At 41.1% G+C, this 17,927-nt stretch overlaps 2 protein-coding genes across 4 annotated transcripts in view; both read left to right on the top strand.

Annotated features, from left to right (window-relative positions):
- tlcd5b (TLC domain containing 5b) lies at window positions 1–1,706 on the top strand. The gene is made up of 2 exons (XM_060912459.1): window positions 1–196; window positions 1,183–1,706. The coding sequence occupies exons 1-2, from the start codon at window positions 1–3 to the stop codon at window positions 1,704–1,706; spliced, it is 720 nt and encodes a 239-aa protein (XP_060768442.1).
- A 2,862-nt stretch (window positions 1,707–4,568) lies between these two features.
- The window catches only part of arhgef12b (Rho guanine nucleotide exchange factor (GEF) 12b), a 153,114-nt gene continuing 139,755 nt past the window's right edge, over window positions 4,569–17,927 (top strand). For 2 of the 3 annotated variants that reach the window (XM_060913327.1, XM_060913329.1), the window contains exon 1: window positions 4,570–5,942. In XM_060913327.1, coding sequence (XP_060769310.1) covers window positions 5,911–5,942 — 32 coding nt within the window. In that variant the 5' untranslated portion in view covers window positions 4,570–5,910. Of the gene's footprint in view, window positions 5,943–17,927 lie in introns of all 3 variants that reach the window. The other variant, XM_060913328.1, reaches the window with a different exon arrangement.

Below are 17,927 nucleotides of genomic sequence, written 5' to 3' on the forward strand. Positions count from 1 at the left end.
ATGACGTTATTTCTGGTCGAGACAAGCTGTAGCCTTATTGGCTGGCTTTTGATGTACATTCTGCTGTGTCACGTGAACAGAAAGCGAAATGCCGAGTGGAACTGCCGACTCATCACCTTGCTCCACGGGGTCCTCATAGTTTTGCTAACTGCTTACATCGGATTTGTGGATGGGCCGTGGCCATTCACGCATGCAGGTGAGTCATCAGTCCTGAAAGATTGGATGAATAATTGAACTGGAATTCAATGATCCTCATCTTTCCACTGCTGCCAAATTTACTTGGCATGCTTTTAGAAAAAAAAAAAAAAGAAAGGTTTGGTTAAAAAAGTTTGGCTTTCTAAAGATGCTTTACCTGAAACCATTTCTGAACCCTTTCTACATGGAATCTTGAAGCGTTTCCCAGAACAAGCCAAAGTTTTAACTGGTCAGCATGGTGGTACAGTAGGTAGCACTACCACCTCCAGGGTCCCAGGTTCCTGAGCTTAGGTTACTATCCATGTGGTGTTTCTCATGTTTCCCCATATCCATATGGGTTTCGTCCAGGTTCTCTGGTGTCCTCCCACTTTCTAAAAACTGCTGGTAGGTGGATTAGTTATGCTAAATTAGCCTCTCCGTCTGAATGTGTTTGTGGTCCCTTACAATAGGATTGGCATCCCATCCAATGTGCATTCTTGCCTTGACACCAGCATTCCCAGGATAGGTTCTGCCATCTACCTTGACACTAAGCAAGATGAAAGAATAAATTATTTAAAAAGTTTCAGCTGTAGAACTGAATTGCTGATTTCTGTGAATCCCAGGATCAAACCTGGTTTCTTTTCTATTTGTCACTCCAAGATACAATCAAACTTTTTTGTTCACTGTATGCCCTTCTAATTATTTTTTCTTCTCCCCAAAAACCTGGCCAAGCTCATGAGCTAACTATGAAACTCTCCATAAGCTGAATCAGGTGTGTTGGGTGTTTGTTTTTTCCCCAGGAATGGAGTTGAGAAACATTGATCTAGCATGTAGAAAGCATGTTCCATTCACACTGGATTCAGAAACCAATAGGGATTAGATTATCATGGCAAACATCCAACACTGTTTACCATAGCAACTTCAAACTATCTCCACTCAAGCAATCAACATCAAAATAAACTTCAGGGTGTATCCTTAGGCTGTATTTTTCCTTCCTCTCATCTCCAGGCTCAGAAAACACCACATTCCAGATCCTAGCCCTGCTCCTCAGTCTGGGCTACTTCCTCTTTGACATGGCCTGGTGTGTGTACTTCCATACAGAGGGTCCTGTTATGTTGGCCCATCATACTCTAAGCATCCTAGGCATTGTGTGCGCACTGGGAATGGGCGAATCAGGCATCGAGGCATGTGCAGTGCTCTTCGGTAGTGAAATCACTAATCCACTCCTGCAGGCCCGCTGGTTCCTCAAGCAGACAGGCCGCTACGACAGCCTGAGTGGTGACCTCGTCGACCTCCTCTTCATCACACTCTTCGCCTGTGTGCGGATCGGCGTCGGTGGCCGTATGCTCTACTGTGAGCTGGTGTCTCCAAAACCCAAACTGGTCATGAAGGTGGGTGGGGTGGCCATCTACGCCCTCTCCTGCGTCTTCATGGTGGACATTGCATGCTTTGCTTGTCGGAAAACCCGCGCCAAGTACAGACGATGGCAGGAATGGCAGAAGCTTAATAATGCTAATGGGCATACTGGGTAGTGAAAGCAAATGGACAATGGACAGAGCATTTTTTTTTACTTCGTTTATGAATTGAAATAAAGGCTGTTTAGAACAAAGTGCAACAACTTTCACTGTAGCATCACAGGACCTGAGTATTTCATCCAAAATGCTTACATAGATATAGAACTATTGATGCTAATTAAGAACATAAAGTTGATAGCTCTAGAAGTAAAGTCTGACAAGAACATGACATTACATTACAGGCATTTAGCAGATGCTCTTATCCTGAGTGACCTACAATAGGACCCTGACATACCCACAGCAGTGGGCAGCCCGGGGAGCAGGTGGGGGTTAGGTGCCTTGCTCAAGGGCATTTCAGCCATTCCTGCTGGTCCAGGGAATCGAACCGGTGACCTTTTGGTCCCAACAAAGAACATATGCATTTTCCAACAAATGGTGATTTAGCCTAAAGTTGTTGTGAAGCTATTCATGTTTTTGTATGTTGTCACATAAGGTATGTTTTCCAAATAAAGTCTTGCCAAAAAAGCTGTATTTCTATTAGCTATGAGAGACCATTATATGAGTCTCTTCCATTATGCGTATTTCTCTCTCTCTCTCTCACACACACACACACACACACACACACACACACACACACAGAGCAAGAACGTGGTCCCTATGAACTATATGCCTATATAATAATAATTAATAAGTATGGTAAGTATATGAGGAATACATTTAACATAAATATCAACAGCAATAAACGTAATTTTACTGCCTAGGTAACGATTCCAGGAAACATTTTTGCGACCTGACTTGACTTAAAACCTCGAATAGAAACATTTTACACACACACACACACACACACACAAACTGATAATCATTTAATTTTTGAACGCCTCTATTTATGTCACATGTGTAACACTACACCAAGGCAACCAGCAGGTGTCAGTAATGTCTTCAAAATAAACTCGAGAACAATAACATGAAACAAATAACACAATTAAATGAAAAGGACTGTGAAAATAAAGCACAAAGAAAGATGCTGTCTTTGAAATACTCTTAGAAAGAAAGTGCAGAGCCTTTTTGAGTACCCTTAATGTTTCTTTGCTTGTGCTTCTTGGATGGCTGTTAGAAGTCCTGTGGAGAACCTTATAACATCGTTTTTATTGGAAAAACAATAAGAAAAAAAATGTGAAAAAATGAAATGAAATAAAATCCAGAACCCTTACAATTTCTGTTTGAGTTCTCAGATTGTTTAGATAGTATAGAAGGTTAGTATTGTATTAGAAAAGCACAAAAGTCAAATCGAGAACTTGTAATAGTGCAGCATGGTGGTGTCGTGGTTAGCACTGGCACTCTGGGTTTGAGCTCAGTACATGATGGGGGGGCTTTCTGTGTGGAGTTTGCATGTTCTTCCTCTCGGTGCTCTGGTTTCCCCCAGGTTAGGTTAACACAGGGCAGCCATGGCCTGAAGGCTGGGCTGAAGTGCGTTTGGTACCTGCCCCCTGGGTGCTGTATAGCTGCTCTGGGTATGTGTGCGTGTTCACTGCTGCAGTGAACACACTATTATGCATTTCACTTATGTCTGTGCTTGAGTGTCTTCTTCTTTTTTTTCTGGCTGCTCGCCACAGCGGATTTTTCGTCTCCATTGCTCCCTGTCTTCCGCATCCTTCTCTACCACGTTCATGTCCTCTCTCACCACATCCACGTATCTCCTCTTTGGCCTTCCTCGTTTTCATTTGCCTGGCAGCTCCATCCTCAACATTCTCCTTCCTTCAGGATGTGCCCATACCATCTCAGTTTCATCTCATTATCTCTAGCCGCTTTATCCTGTTCTACAGGGTTGCAGGCAAGCTGGAGCCTATCCCAGCTGACTACGGGCGAAAGGCGGGGTACACCCTGGACAAGTCGCCAGGTCATCACAGGGCTGACACATAGACACAGACAACCATTCACACTCACATTCACACCTACGGTCAATTTAGAGTCACCAGTTAACCTAACCTGCATGTCTTTGGACTGTGGGAGAAACCGGAGCACCCGGAGGAAACCCACACGAACACGGGGAGAACATGCAAACTCCGCACAGAAAGGCCATCGCCGGCCACGGGGTTCGAACCTGGACCTTCTTGCTGTGAGGCAACAGCGCTAACCACTACACCACCGTGCCGCCCCAGTCTCATCTCATCTCATCATCTCTAGCCGCTTTATCCTTCTACAGGGTCACTGGCAAGCTGGAGCCTATCCCAGCTGACTACGGGCGAAAGGCGGGGTACACCCTGGACAAGTCGCCAGGTCATCACAGGGCTGACACATAGACACAGACAACCATTCACACTCACACTCACACCTACGCTCAATTTAGAGTCACCAGTTAACCTAACCTGCATGTCTTTGGACTGTGGGGGAAACCGGAGCACCCGGAGGAAACCCACACGGACACGGGGAGAACATGCAAACTCCGCACAGAAAGGCCCTCGCCGGCCACAGGGCTCGAACCCGGACCTTCTTGCTGTGAGGCGACAGCGCTAACCACTACACCACCGTGCCGCCCCAGTCTCATCTCTCTTAGCTGTCCCTCTGATGTGCTCGTTCCTTATCCCGTCCAACCTTAACATCCTCAACCTCCAACTTTGCCTCCTGTCTGTGCTTGAGTGTCCATGTGATAAAGTTCTGTATAGAACCTACTTGAAAAACAAGCAAATTACGTCACGATCATGAAACAGTATCTCATAATTAGTAGGCTCATGCAAATAGAATAAAATGTACAAAAAGAAAAGTTAGCAGTGAAATACAGCTCTTTCTCTAATCTCCTGAGAGAGAATGTTGAATGAGAGTGAGCAGGGACTAACAGCAGCACATGGACAGCTGCGGAAGGATCTCGAACTTCCCAAAAAACCGAGGGAGTGGTTTGTTTCCAGTGCGCAGGAATCCGTCGATCTAATTTTGCCGAAAGTCTGGGAATATGTGGATTTTACAGATTTTCTCTGCTGGTTTTTAATGAGAGTTTTTCTTTTTTTCTTTTGAAAACGCACACTGGGTTTGTGTGGTGGGACATCCAGGAGCTCCTTCTGTGCGTTTCAAGGCGCTGGAATTTCCAAAACACTGCATTTTCGGGGAAAGAAAAAAGGACCAGGGGAGAAAAAAAAAACCTACTGAATTTCGGAAAAACATGGAGACAAGGAGGGGACTGGAATGACTAAAGCCAAGTTTACGGATTAGGAATAACACGGAACTGGTTTGGATGTGATGTTTCGATTTTAAAGTAAGTTTATTTTTCTTTTTAAACGGTGTCTATTTTTTTTCCATCCCCCACAAACACAAAGTCTTTTTTTCCTGCTGGATTTCTGAATGACTCCTCCAAAGTCGCCCTGTTTGACACCAAAGCATCGAAAAGTGTTGGAAAATGTCGGAAAACGTCCGGATTTGAAGTCGCTCGAGACGGAATTGTCGTGAAGCCGTCGGCACAGCGGATGTTTTGAGCTCTCAGATTACTGTATCATCATCATCATCATCATACAACTACAAGGGAACAAAACAAACCAGATAACATTCCGTCTGTCTGAAGGAGAAAAAGTGCCATGCTGTTCGGCTAGAAACCAAGCAGAGGCCTTTATCAACTTTATCGCCTCGGTCTTTCCTCCTAAATGAAAGGTTTAATTCGGATGACACCGTACTTTTTCTTTTCCCACCGTTCACGTTGTTTGGAACCGGACGGCGACATTACAGAGGAATAAACACCCTACAGACGAGCCTACCGTTTCCAAACCGGATTGTTTTTGCCATCTGGACACTTTTTTAAACCCCCAGATGAGTGTTTTTTCTTGCTGGGAGTCGACCCTGGCTCAGGGACTCAGGCAAACAAGACAAGACTATGGTCCATTTGTGGCTAAACATTCATAATTTCGTCACATTTCCACCCAGTTTAGTGCAGCTAAAGCTTCTGGATGCTTTCCGGCTCGTATTTCGTATCGTTTTTGCAATTTAAGTGCAAATGAGTTAAGTACACACTCCTCCACTAGTGCTAGCCGACCACAGAGTCGCCTCATGTCAACTTGTTCCACAGTTAGCTTAGCCGCGACTTTTTCCATCGTTCGCCGCTCTTGAGAGACTTTTTGTCGTCTTTTGGATAATAAATAACCTTCAAAGTTCATCTTTTGGAGCACACACGAGTGTTTTACCTTGGTAAAATGCTAGTTGGATAAAAACTGAAGGGAAAAAAGCAAGAAACGGAAGCCCAATGAGCGGCTCACAGTCCACGATAGCTGACAGGTAAATGACATCAGCTAATGTTTGTTTGTTTGTTTGTTTATTGAGCTATAACCCTCTTACTCTCACTAATAGAGGTTTTGTGTCCAAGCAGTGCATGTGAACTACTAGTTTCACATTCAGTCCAGTGAGACATGTTTTTAGTGTTTTAAAAATAATCTTAGGTCCAGTTTTACAAGCAAGTGAGCTCTGAGAACCTTCCAGAACTCGCCTCAGTTCTTCTGGACACTCTGATTGATTTTGCTTCTTTTTTTTTTATTTTATTTTTTTTTATTTTTGCAGCAGCAGCCTTCATTATGATATGAGATATATTTTGTTTGGAAAGTGCTCTCTCTCTCTCTCTCTCTCTCTCTCTCTCTTTTTTACATAATTCTGCTTTCTTTCCTGATATTAACATTTAAGGGTTGTTTTACAATCAGGGTACACAAGCTAAACATCACATTTAACACTTATTATCTTCAATATCAAAAGGCTTGACTAAATAAACTTGGTTGTTTATTGTAGCCCTGTGATAGCTCTATTTACCATGCAAAAAAAAAAAATTTTGGTGAATGTATGTCATACACTACCGTTCAAAAGTTTGGGGTCACTTTGAAATGTCGTTATTTTTGAAAGAAAAGCACTGTTCTTTTCAATGAAGATCACTTTAAACTAATCAGAAATCCACTCTATACATTGCTAATGTGGTAAATGACTATTCTAGCTGGTTTTTGGTGCAACTGTCACTCCAGTGTTCTAATGGTACAATGTGTTTGCTCATTGCCTCAGAAGGCTAATGGATGATTAGAAAACCCTTGTACAATCATGTTAGCACAGCTGAAAACAGTTGAGCTCTTTAGAGAAGCTATAAAACTGACCTTCCTTTGAGCAGATTGAGTTTCTGGAGCATCACATTAATTTGTGGGGTCGATTAAATGCTCAAAACGGCCAGAAAAATGTCTCGACTATATTTTCTATTCATTTTACAACTTATGGTGGTAAATAAAAGTGTGACTTTTCATGGAAAACACAAAATTGTCTGGGTGACCCCAAACTTTTGAACGGTAGTGTATTTAGCAAAATTACTCGTGTCATTTAGAAAAAGTGCTTTTTTGACCACAGGTAGCTCCAAAAGGGATGCACTTACATCATTCTTTATACCATAAAACACATATTTGGTTCCATATCATTGGAAACATAGTTAAGTTTTAATGTTGAATGCCAGGAAGTTTTCAGACTATTTTGATCAAATTAGTATGGAATTGTGTCAAAAAAAAAAGTCCTCTCCGAGACAGCTAATTTTTCAATATAAAATAACATCTAAAATGATTTTCATCCTAAAATGTGGTCAAGATATTGGGACATAAATATTAGAGACAACTAACACAAAGCTTACAGCCTTATATTATTTAAAAGCACTATGGAAGTAGTGGATTCTGAATTGTCAAAAAAAAAGTCACTTCATTTGTTTCTCCCATCTTATAGCAGATTACACAAAACTATCATACACATTATGTCAAAAAATTACCTGAAATCTGTTCTTTAACTTGTCCTTCACTTAAAAACTGGTACAAGAACCAGTTTGAATCAATTTGAATTTTGGACCCCTGTGACACAAACTTTGTACCCTGATTGTAAACCAACCCTTAACTTTGTGCTGGAAATCTAAAAAGTTTTGTACTGAATCATAAAATAATCAGTCTTTTTTTGGGGGGGGGGCTAAACTTTTGCACACCATTATATGTTCAGTAACGTAAACCCTTCCTTCTGTAGTCTCAAACTGGAACGACTCTTTTTGCACATCTTTTGATCACGAACTGAACGTACGGTATGTAAATGCGGATTTGGTGTTGACACCTTTTAAAGGGGAACCAAAGTCACTTGGTTTATTTCTTAAATCAACGTGTTATTCAATTACGTTTTCCGTTTTAGTAACCTTATCTCGTGACTCGTATTGGCATATTATCTTATCATATCGGCCTTTTCGGTTTTTAGCCATGTTGCATATTAGGGTGCATCAGTTGCCCTCACTTTCATAAAATCTGATGCATTTTTGTTTGGGTGTTCCTTTTCACCAATAAAGACATCCTGTAAAATTTTTTGACCATATTCTAATGGTGGCACCATGAGGTTCATTTTTTGCCAAAAAACGCTTATTTTATGTTTTCGCGTAAGGTTTGGATCACAATGTTGGACTCCATTTATTGATTTCTTGTGAGCCAGAGATAATGTTAAGAACCTTTGCAAGGGATTGAGAAGCATTAATGTGATTCATAATACATTTGTATTGTTTAAAAGTAGTTGAACAATGATTCAATGAACAGCTAAAACTCAAACTGTGCTTGATAACATGTACTAAAAATGTGTATCTAAGATATTTGGTATACTCTATAAGGTGCCGTAATGTTTCATGAAAAGTGATCGAAATTTTGTCATAAAAGTCATAAAATAGCAGCTTTTTCCATAACTTTGAGCTCCTGGTGCCACCATTAAACTTTTGAATTTTGTCAAAATATTTCACCCAGTGTGTTTTCTTACCAAAAGGAACATAAAAACAAAAATGCATCATGATCGGAGGAACTTTTCATTTTTAGGGGGCAACTGATGCACCCTGTTGCATATAGTTTGTACGGTCCATGGCAGGCATCGATTATCCGCGCGATCTTCGTGAGACTTGAAACGTCAAGTGTCAGCGCGGCCATTTTGAAAACTGTTTACGCAGCGGTCGGATCGTCATATCATTCCAATTTGGATTAATTTCGAGATTTGCCAGCTTCATCGGTGATTGAGATTATTCCATACGACGTTGAACCAATGTGTAGTAGAGAAGAGTTGGAAAGATGACAGGATAAGGACGAGTCCGTCGCGCTGGTATTTACGTCATTGGTGTCGCACAGTTAAAACGTGCCAGATCGGGTGGCTGGTGGGTTTTCAAAATAATAAATACGTGCATGTATTTTTGTGATAAATACATATACTGAACGCACTAAGGTTTTGGACAGCACTACAAAATGGCGTCCCCACTATATAGTGCCTTATATAGTGAATAGGGAACGATTTCGGACACGGAAAACTTCCGGCTTGATTACGTCAGCATTCGAAGGAGGGCGCGCATGTCTTTTGACAACGTTGGCGGATGTCGGTCACTTTGATTTCCGCTGTACGTTTTACTTCCGTCCTACGATGTCTCGCACAGGTCTTGACGAATCTGGTTCACGGCCATCGCTTTGACATATGGACTGATATATAGCATATTTCAAACACTCATAACTTGCTATAGCAGTGACAAAATAGCTGTCAGAAATGCATTCCTACATTTTACAAAATGAGAAATAGAATTTTGATGATAAAAAAAATTTGCCTTCAGTTCCCCTTTAAATCTAATTCGGATAAACAATTTTGAACAGGTTGTCCTCCCCCTCCCTTGCGGTTTAGATGGATTCAGATTTTGGCATTCAACGAGCAATTGGCCGAGTCCTGTGGTGTCTGTGGTGTGACTTTTTTTTTTTTAATTACCCCTTAACCTGCAGCGAGTTCTTAAACTTCAACTTAAATTTTAACATAAACACAATCATGGTGGCGGCACGGTGGTGTAGTGGTTAGCGCTGTCGCCTCACAGCAAGAAGGTCCGGGTTCGAGTCCCGTGGCCGGCGAGGGCCTTTCTGTGTGGAGTTTGCATGTTCTCCCCGTGTCCGCGTGGGTTTCCTCCGGGTGCTCCGGTTTCCCCCACAGTCCAAAAACATGCAGGTTAGGTTAACTGGTGACTCTAAATTGACCGTAGGTGTGAATGTGAGTGTGAATGGTTGTCTGTGTCTATGTGTCAGCCCTGTGATGACCTGGCGACTTGTCCAGGGTGTACCCCGCCTCTCGCCCGTAGTCAGCTGGGATAGGCTCCAGCTCGCCTGCGACCCTGTAGAAGGATAAAGCGGCTACAGATAATGAGATGAATGACAATCATGGTTTCATCGTATGTTGTATACGATCCCTCATTAAGTGTCTATTGTTTACATTACGCGGTAAATTTAAAGTTTGGAAGGAAGTAGCTGATATCGTTGATGCCTTTGGAGAGTGTACGTAGCTAGTGCAGCTAGCTTGTTTTGCAAATCTGCCATTGAAGCTTGTATGAAGTCTATTACGTAACGTAAATCAAATTGCACACCAGTTGTTTCATTTGGTTTAACTGGTTAGCTTTAGACACTAGCTATAGCTAGATTTCTTGTTGGATTAAAAAAAAAGTAATTAGCATCAAGAAGAACATACAACTGTACTAAATATTACATCAAATTAACCAGCAATGTGTAAAATATATATATATATATATATATATATATATATATATATATATATATATATTTAAGTGCATGCGCTTTTAAACGTACACGGACGAAATCCTGTATTAAGGCACGTTTGTCAGTTTGTGCCTGTTGCCCGTGTTCATACCCAATACCAGATATTGATGCAAAACAAGGTGTTGGTAACATGCCAAGTTAGCCATCTATCACCTTAATAAAACACTTCAGGGCATGATGTTATTGGGGCACAACCATTTGAGGATGGTAACATTAACTCCTTTGTGTCAGGCTGCATCAAGCCAACCTGTCATTGATTATTTTCCTTGAACAGCATGCCCTGGAGTGTTTTTTTCTTTATTAGACAACTGGCTTGATGGATGAGGCCTAAAAACAAACACGTATTACTTGTAAGGCGTATGATTGCATGATTAAACCTGAGGGCAGTGTGTGAAGAATTTTCACCAAGACTCGACTAAGGCTCATCATCGTACAATAGAGATGGTAGAATTTGTTTGAGAATAGGACACGAAAGCAAACGATTTTATTTAAATGTATTTTATTGATTTTAACAAAACAATGGTTTTTATATAATATATATATACACACAGTACTGTGCAAAAGTATTAAGCACCCTATTTTTTTCCCCATACAAACGTTTATAGATTTCCACATTATCGAGTCGGTACAAAAACATTTTAGAGTTCCAAACGTTCATTTTCCAGCACAAAATTAAATGCTTGTATCTGAGCAGCATATTACATCAGAGAGCACTTTTCAGATTAAAAAAGAAAGCATAACGAAGGCTACTGGGTTTTGGCGCAAAACGAAGAAGCGCGTGTGACAGTCAAAGTGTCCAGAAGAACTGTGGCTGGTTCTGGAAGATGCTCAGTAAAACCTACAGCTTGGGACATTTCCGCATAAAACTGCACTCATCGTGCCTGAGACTAAAGCAAAGGGTCGTCTCGCACCAAATATTGACTTTGTTTCATTTATTATGGCTTACTGATTACGGTTTATAGTTTTTTACGGCATTTCTGCACGTGCTTAAGACTTTTGCACAGTACTCTATGTTGTGTATTAACGTTGGTGTCTGTAATACCAATAGACACATGAAAGAAAATAATAAAACTGGGCGTCCACACAGCACCGCCCTTTTAACCGTCTGTCGCGGTTCTTAAAATGAGAAACCCCCAGTTTAACGAATCGTTATTACAAGCGTAGGTTCAGGATGACCGAGCGGGTGTGAAACAGCTGAGCGGTTTCGTCTGCAGAGCCGCATTGCACTCCAGTGAGTCACCTGTTGACACGAAGGAGAAGGGGAAAAAAAAAAAAAAAGAACAGGTGTTGTGTCGCGCCGCGTCTTCAATCGACCGCATTGTGCGTCTGCGACTTGATGAGCCGCTATTGCATCTCTTTAGCTCTGGTAATGAGGAGCGTATTATTATAGGTTACAAAGAAACAGCAGCGAGAGCTTACCGTGGCTTCATGTTTGGTCTGAAGTGTTGGTACACCACCCCACCCGTCCCGTGAGTTTGTCACCAGAGAATGTTAAGAACACACTCTGGTCCGATTGACGAAACCCAGTGTATGAGATGAGTAGCATGCTATAGACGCACAACGGTGTAACATAGGGAAAAAAATAAAAAATAATTCAGGTTTTGATTTTATGTACTGAAATAACTATTAGGCACAGTGTTTACAATATCTATATAAATGAGTTGTTTTTACCCATTTTAACCTTGAAATCAGCATTTTAATGATTACCCATAATGCATTGTTTATCGCGCTAAAACAAGCAAAAACGTCATAAGACAGTGGAAATACTACCTTTACTACAGTACCTTCACGTGGCGTCTTTCTCGATCGCACGTGCCTAGAAGCGTACCTTCTAGAACATTCCTGGGTGGTCACGGACTGTCACGTAGCCTAGTTCGGTTGTGAAACTCGCTAGGATGGAGTATTTTCGCGAGTTTAGTGGCGCCGCAATTTCTCTATTCTCGAAATTTGTAACCTGAAACCCTACAAGAAATGTTTCATAATGTTTGGGATTTTGAAAAATGCTTCTAGCAAGTTTATTTCGCTGTATTTTTCCGTGAAACTTGGCATAAATCATCCTTAAGTGATGAGCGTGACATTGTTATTTTGGTCTGGGTCACGGAGTTAGTTGGAAGCGGGAGAAATGAGAGTTTCTCAACTACAGCAGCACTTCTCACCATAGATGGCTGGCGCGTTTCACAGCGTTTGGGATTTACTAAATCGACTAAATCTCTAGATCTACTGAAGCTACGAGGATATAAATCACCAGGATTCTAATTTACTGGGTGAGAAGTATTATATATATATTTTTGAAAGGTTTATTCGCGCTACAAGTCCATGAAAGTTGGAATTGTTCGTGAAGGGGTTAGTTAGATTTTGGTAGCGTGACGCACACAACAAGCAAAAGAAAAAACAAATTTTCTTCCGAATTTCCTTGCTTTATCAAAATTATTTTTTGATGCATTAAAAGACTGTGTTTATAATATTTAAGCTTTTTTTTTTTTTTTTAATAGAGGATATTTGATCAAAACTTTCAAAACAGCATTCAAAGTGATTTTTCACGGGTGTAAATGTTACGTCCATAATTACGTTAAATTTTAAGAACTAAAATTCTGTTAAAAATTCTAGATTTGCGCTATCATTCTGGGGTTTTGCTGAATAATAGCCTACTTTAGGGAGTTCTCTTACAATGCTGAAAATTCAATGAGTTTTGGTGAAATTCTAGAAAAGTTATTTACATTTTAACGCGCCTGATAGCGATTGTGCTCACACAGCGTGCTACTCATAATAAATGTAAACTGCGTAAACATGCAGTGACATGAATTCAAAACTGTTCCAATTTAAGGTTAAGGTGATGACAACCGTAATTAAACCTTTTAATTAAGATTCTGTGCGTTCAGGTAGTCTGCGTGTTATCTCCTGAACGTCCGTACATGGAGAGTCGGCTTTTCTTCCAGCGACTATGACTTGCTTGAAGCACGCTGCGTAAACCAGACAGCGTTGTCGTCTTATCTCTTTGTAGACTTTTGTAATCTGTATAGCAATAAAACTTGTCATAAACACGTGCAGGTGTGTTCATGCATGTGTGCACACAGAGATGATCGCCCTCTTCTTTATTGTTCCTGATTATGATTATACTTCCATTTCCTTCACGCCATAAAGCTTCCCTGGATATTGTAGACAAATCCAGTGCCTCAGGACTTGACACTCTTCCTTAACACCACGTACAGCGGTGCGTCTCTCAGCCTGGTGAGCTAAACAGAGCGCATCAGTTCACCCTGCTGAAAGCGCGTCCTTCTTCTTAACAGACTCCACAGATTCAGCTTGTGACATGATCCGTCATGACAGCGTGTCTGAGCGCGAGAGCTCTTTCTGTTACCCTGAGTCCCTCTCAGGAAAACCTCAGCTGACCAATCACGATCACTCGCTAGCTTGTACGAGCACGGCTGATACGTTTCCGGCGCCATCGCAGTCAGGATTCGCTCCTGGATCACCATACGTCGTATCTTTTTCTGGGTGCAAGTTTGGGCCTCTATTCAAGGGCAAATACAGCCCCAATTACAACGGCGCTCAAATTATGGGCTTGTCAAAAGGCCCAAAATAGAACATACAAAAATCATCCAAATTAGAAGAAAAAATCCTGTTTCATAAGGGTGGAGAACCCAAAATATTTTTAAATTATTGTTAAATGTCATTTTTTGGCATATATTTGTTGTTCAGTCGCTTCATAACATGAAGTGAACATGAAATGCGTCTAGCGATTACCGTAAACCTAGTCTGGTTAACACCAGACCATATCACAAGTGAAATATGGTCTGGAATCCGCCTATTGAATTTCTCGTAGGGGAGGTGTGGTTTACGATTGTCAACGGCCGTTTATTGGACGTTGCGAATGTCTATCATTTGGCGTATACGTAGCCCATGGCCAATCATGGCAGTTGTACCCGGTGACGTAGTTAGAGCGACGAAGAGGTGAAGAAGAGAAGGAAAGAGAAAGAGAAGGCAAAACAAAAATAGGAAAACAATGGCACCGAACGATTACTGCCGTTTGTGCAAGACGAAGCTTGATCGAAAGTTTGGTTCGTATCGCTCGCCGCCATGTGAAATGTGATCCGTAAACAGTCCCAAATAAACTACAAGCTTCCGTTTGTCGAGTAGTACGCGTCACCGTCTTTCCACCCCTCCCCACTCTCTGATTGGCTTCCTAACTCGGGCGAGCCTTTAGACCATAGTTTCCATGCTGTCTTTTCAGATCGGAACGATTGTGCAAAGCAGCATGGGATTTCCCAGGCTACCGTAAACCGTGTCCGAGTCTCTGACGTCAGAATGTCGTAAAATATACTTCCTTTGTTTATGTTGTGAAATTCTCAGCGATTCATGATAACATGTGGCTGTCGGTTTGTGATACTGTTGATAGTATAGATTGACAAGTGGTCGTCATGCCGGGTCGTGGTAGACCTAAGACAACTGGTAAATCACATAAGAACAGCAGTTCATATATTCATGGAAAACGCACAATCGATGGCATTATCAAGTCTACAGGCGGGGGAATGGGGAGGTTTATAAATAAGTTTTACGGTATGTATTTGTTGCTAGAAAATATCTTGCACACAAATTTCTCTGTAGAAAATGATTTAATTCTATGAGTAATAACTTTTAATTATGTTGTTGAATGACTGTTATACTAATTATACTACTGGACCTATTATTAATATATGTAAAGACGTACTACAAACTATTTTATGTGGTTATATTATATATTGATATCTTGTTTTATTTTAATTGATATATTGTTGAATTGACACATTCTAGCTTTTTCGGTATGTATCAATAGCTTAATTTAGACAGATACATATGTCATATTTTTGATATTTTGATTGTTCTAGATCATTATTGTTTCACTGTTTTGAGATTTTAAAGTTCTCTGCTGCCCATACTCTTGTGCAAATAGATTGATATTGCATATTGTTTCCCATTTTTCATGCATATAAAAAATTCATGAACTATTTTTATCTTTATTTATTCAGAATGTTGGAGAAAACTTTTGACTTTTTAGACACAGCGCTGCTTTATACTTGCACATGATTATGTAATTTTTATTATTTTTATTGCTCAATATATTTATAATTGGTTAAAAAATTACTAAAAATGATGCGTCAAAAATTTCCGGCACGTTACGTGCGAAAATAGTAAAAAAAAAAAATTTTTTGGCTTGCTACGCTCGCCATGGTGCCCAAATTAAAAACCTGTCTTTGCCCCTGCTATTTATACCAGACTTTTGGATCTGCCTTAACTAGATGGCTGATTTTACGTCGATCATGGCAAAGAAATGTAAGGTAGTGACCAGAAAACGTTGCTGTTGCTAAATAAATAAAAACGGCGTCAATGAGGCTGTCGCTCATACCAGCTGTTGTGTGCGAGTTTCAAATTCGATCGAAGAGTAGCGTTTAATGTTTAAAAATTTCAGACGCCCATAAAATCGGAAATATGACAGGTGGCGCCACTATCTTGACAGTTTTATGTGCACCCACCTGGGGAACATTGTATGCGAGCTTGATCGAAATCCGATCAATCCTGTCGGAGGAGTAGCGATTTTTAGCTCATTTGGCCGCTAGCTCATCACGCGTCGTCCGTTCAAGATTTACAAAAATCGCTACTCCTCCGACAGGATTGATCGGATTTCGATCAAACTCGCACGCAATGTTCCCCAGGTGGGTGTGAATAAAAGTTGTCAAGGTGGTGGCACCATCGGTCATATTTACAATTTTATGGGCGTCTGAAATTTCAAACTCGCGCACAACAGCAGTGCCCGGTATGAGTGACAGCCTCATTGAGGCTGTTTTTGTAAATCGTGGATGGATGACGGACGGACGGACGGATGACACATGATCACATAAGCTCATCCGGCCTGGCCTGTGGCCTGATGAGCTTAAAGAAAGGGAAAAAAAAAGAAAGTGAAACCAGTCAGTGGTCGTCTAACCAACTTTGCAAGAGGAAATAACACAAGTTCCCATGTCTGGTCCTGGAATCCCCCGTCCTACACGTTTTCATGTTCTCCTTGCTCTAGCCCAGCTGTTTCAACAAGTGCGAGAGCTGTTAATTAATTAATAGTTAGCTATTAGGATCGGTCTATAAAATGTCTGGAGGCAGAGTCAAGAATTTGCCGTTATCATGAGTTAGAATCCCGAAGTTGCCGCAGTCTCGTGGAGAAAGGAGAAAGTTTGGCCAGTTGTCTTTCCCCTGTCAATCACAGACACACTAGCCAATCATGGGCATCTGTGAGCTCATGTATGCGGAAGAGGGCAGATATTGTTTTACTTGTGAGCTCCGTTATCCCTGTAGCGCCAGTGTAGAATTAAAGGATCTTAGCTGATCAAAGTGGAAAATAGTTTTTTGATTACCACCATTTAAAGGACAGCGTACAGTAGGGCTGTAACAATACACCCAACTCACGATTCGATTTGTATTGCGATTTTTGACCCACGATTCGATACACCCACGATTTTTTTTTAAAAATGTTTTTTTAAAGTAGTAAATTTGACTTATTAACATTTACTTACTTACATTAACTATTTAATAACAAATAATTCAGACCACTGCAGAGAATGAGTAATATGTATGCAAAAATGAACAAATGTATATCCAAAGATTTGTTTTATTTCTCAAAATAATACTGTTGAGCCGGAAGCTCTGTTTTTTCGGTTCTGAAAAAGTCATTTTTCCAAATCGTGTAAATCCGTTAAGATTTTTTTTGGGGGGGGGGGGCTCTCTCACTGTCTCACTCTCATAGGGCCAATGATTTTCTGTGATCGCGGAAAACAGATGGAAATTACGGAATTTTTATGGTGAAACATTGCTCGCGTGTCAAAATGTAACTGCCGCAGAAGGCTTCCGCCCAAGCAGACATGCCTTCAGTGTTGCCAGATATTGCTAACGTTTTCCACCCCAAAATATGTTCAAAACCAGCCAAAAAGCACCTAAACCTGCCCAATCTGGCAACACTGCATGCCTTTCCGGTCAAGTGATTGTGATTGGCTTGTGACACACCTAGCCAGCCAATGAGCTGCTTGTTTACAGATTCGCTCCCCGCGTCGCAACCAGAATGGCGACCGCTTAAAAGAAATGAATGCTCTGCCGGTGGCGAGTGTGGACGTTGCGTGACTCGCAGAAGATTGTCGCAGGTCGACGAAAAAACAACTTACTAATAGATGTAAAAAAAAAAAAAGTAATTTAAGTAAGTTTAAAATGTAATTTAAATAAAAAGTAAAGTATTCATAAATTGAAGTTTGGAAGCGCCTCTGTTTTTGGGCGGAGGAGAAGTTTGAAAGGGTGTACCGTGATTCTGCCTTCTTGTATCGCGACACGGATCGTGGCTCTGCGTATCGCGATTTCGATACGCATATTGTTACAGCCCTAGCGTACAGTATCATGTTTAACAAAAGCGCTTAATGATATACAGCTGTTTCACTTTTTTGCCTCCTCTTTTGTCAAATTGTTTCCTTTCTACTCAACATGATCATGTCATGACCTTCCTGTGTGACCGCATGGCTGAATAGATGCCAGCGTTTGCCCTCGTTGCTGCTGTTTGCTGAATATATCTGCGCTATTTGCGAACACCCCATTGCCTGAGGTTTTGCACAGATCCGTCCTCCGTCTGCCTTTTGTGCCGTCTCGGTAGGGA

This window comes from Neoarius graeffei, chromosome 28, assembly GCF_027579695.1.
Source record: "Neoarius graeffei isolate fNeoGra1 chromosome 28, fNeoGra1.pri, whole genome shotgun sequence".
Lineage (NCBI taxonomy): Eukaryota > Metazoa > Chordata > Actinopteri > Siluriformes > Ariidae > Neoarius > Neoarius graeffei.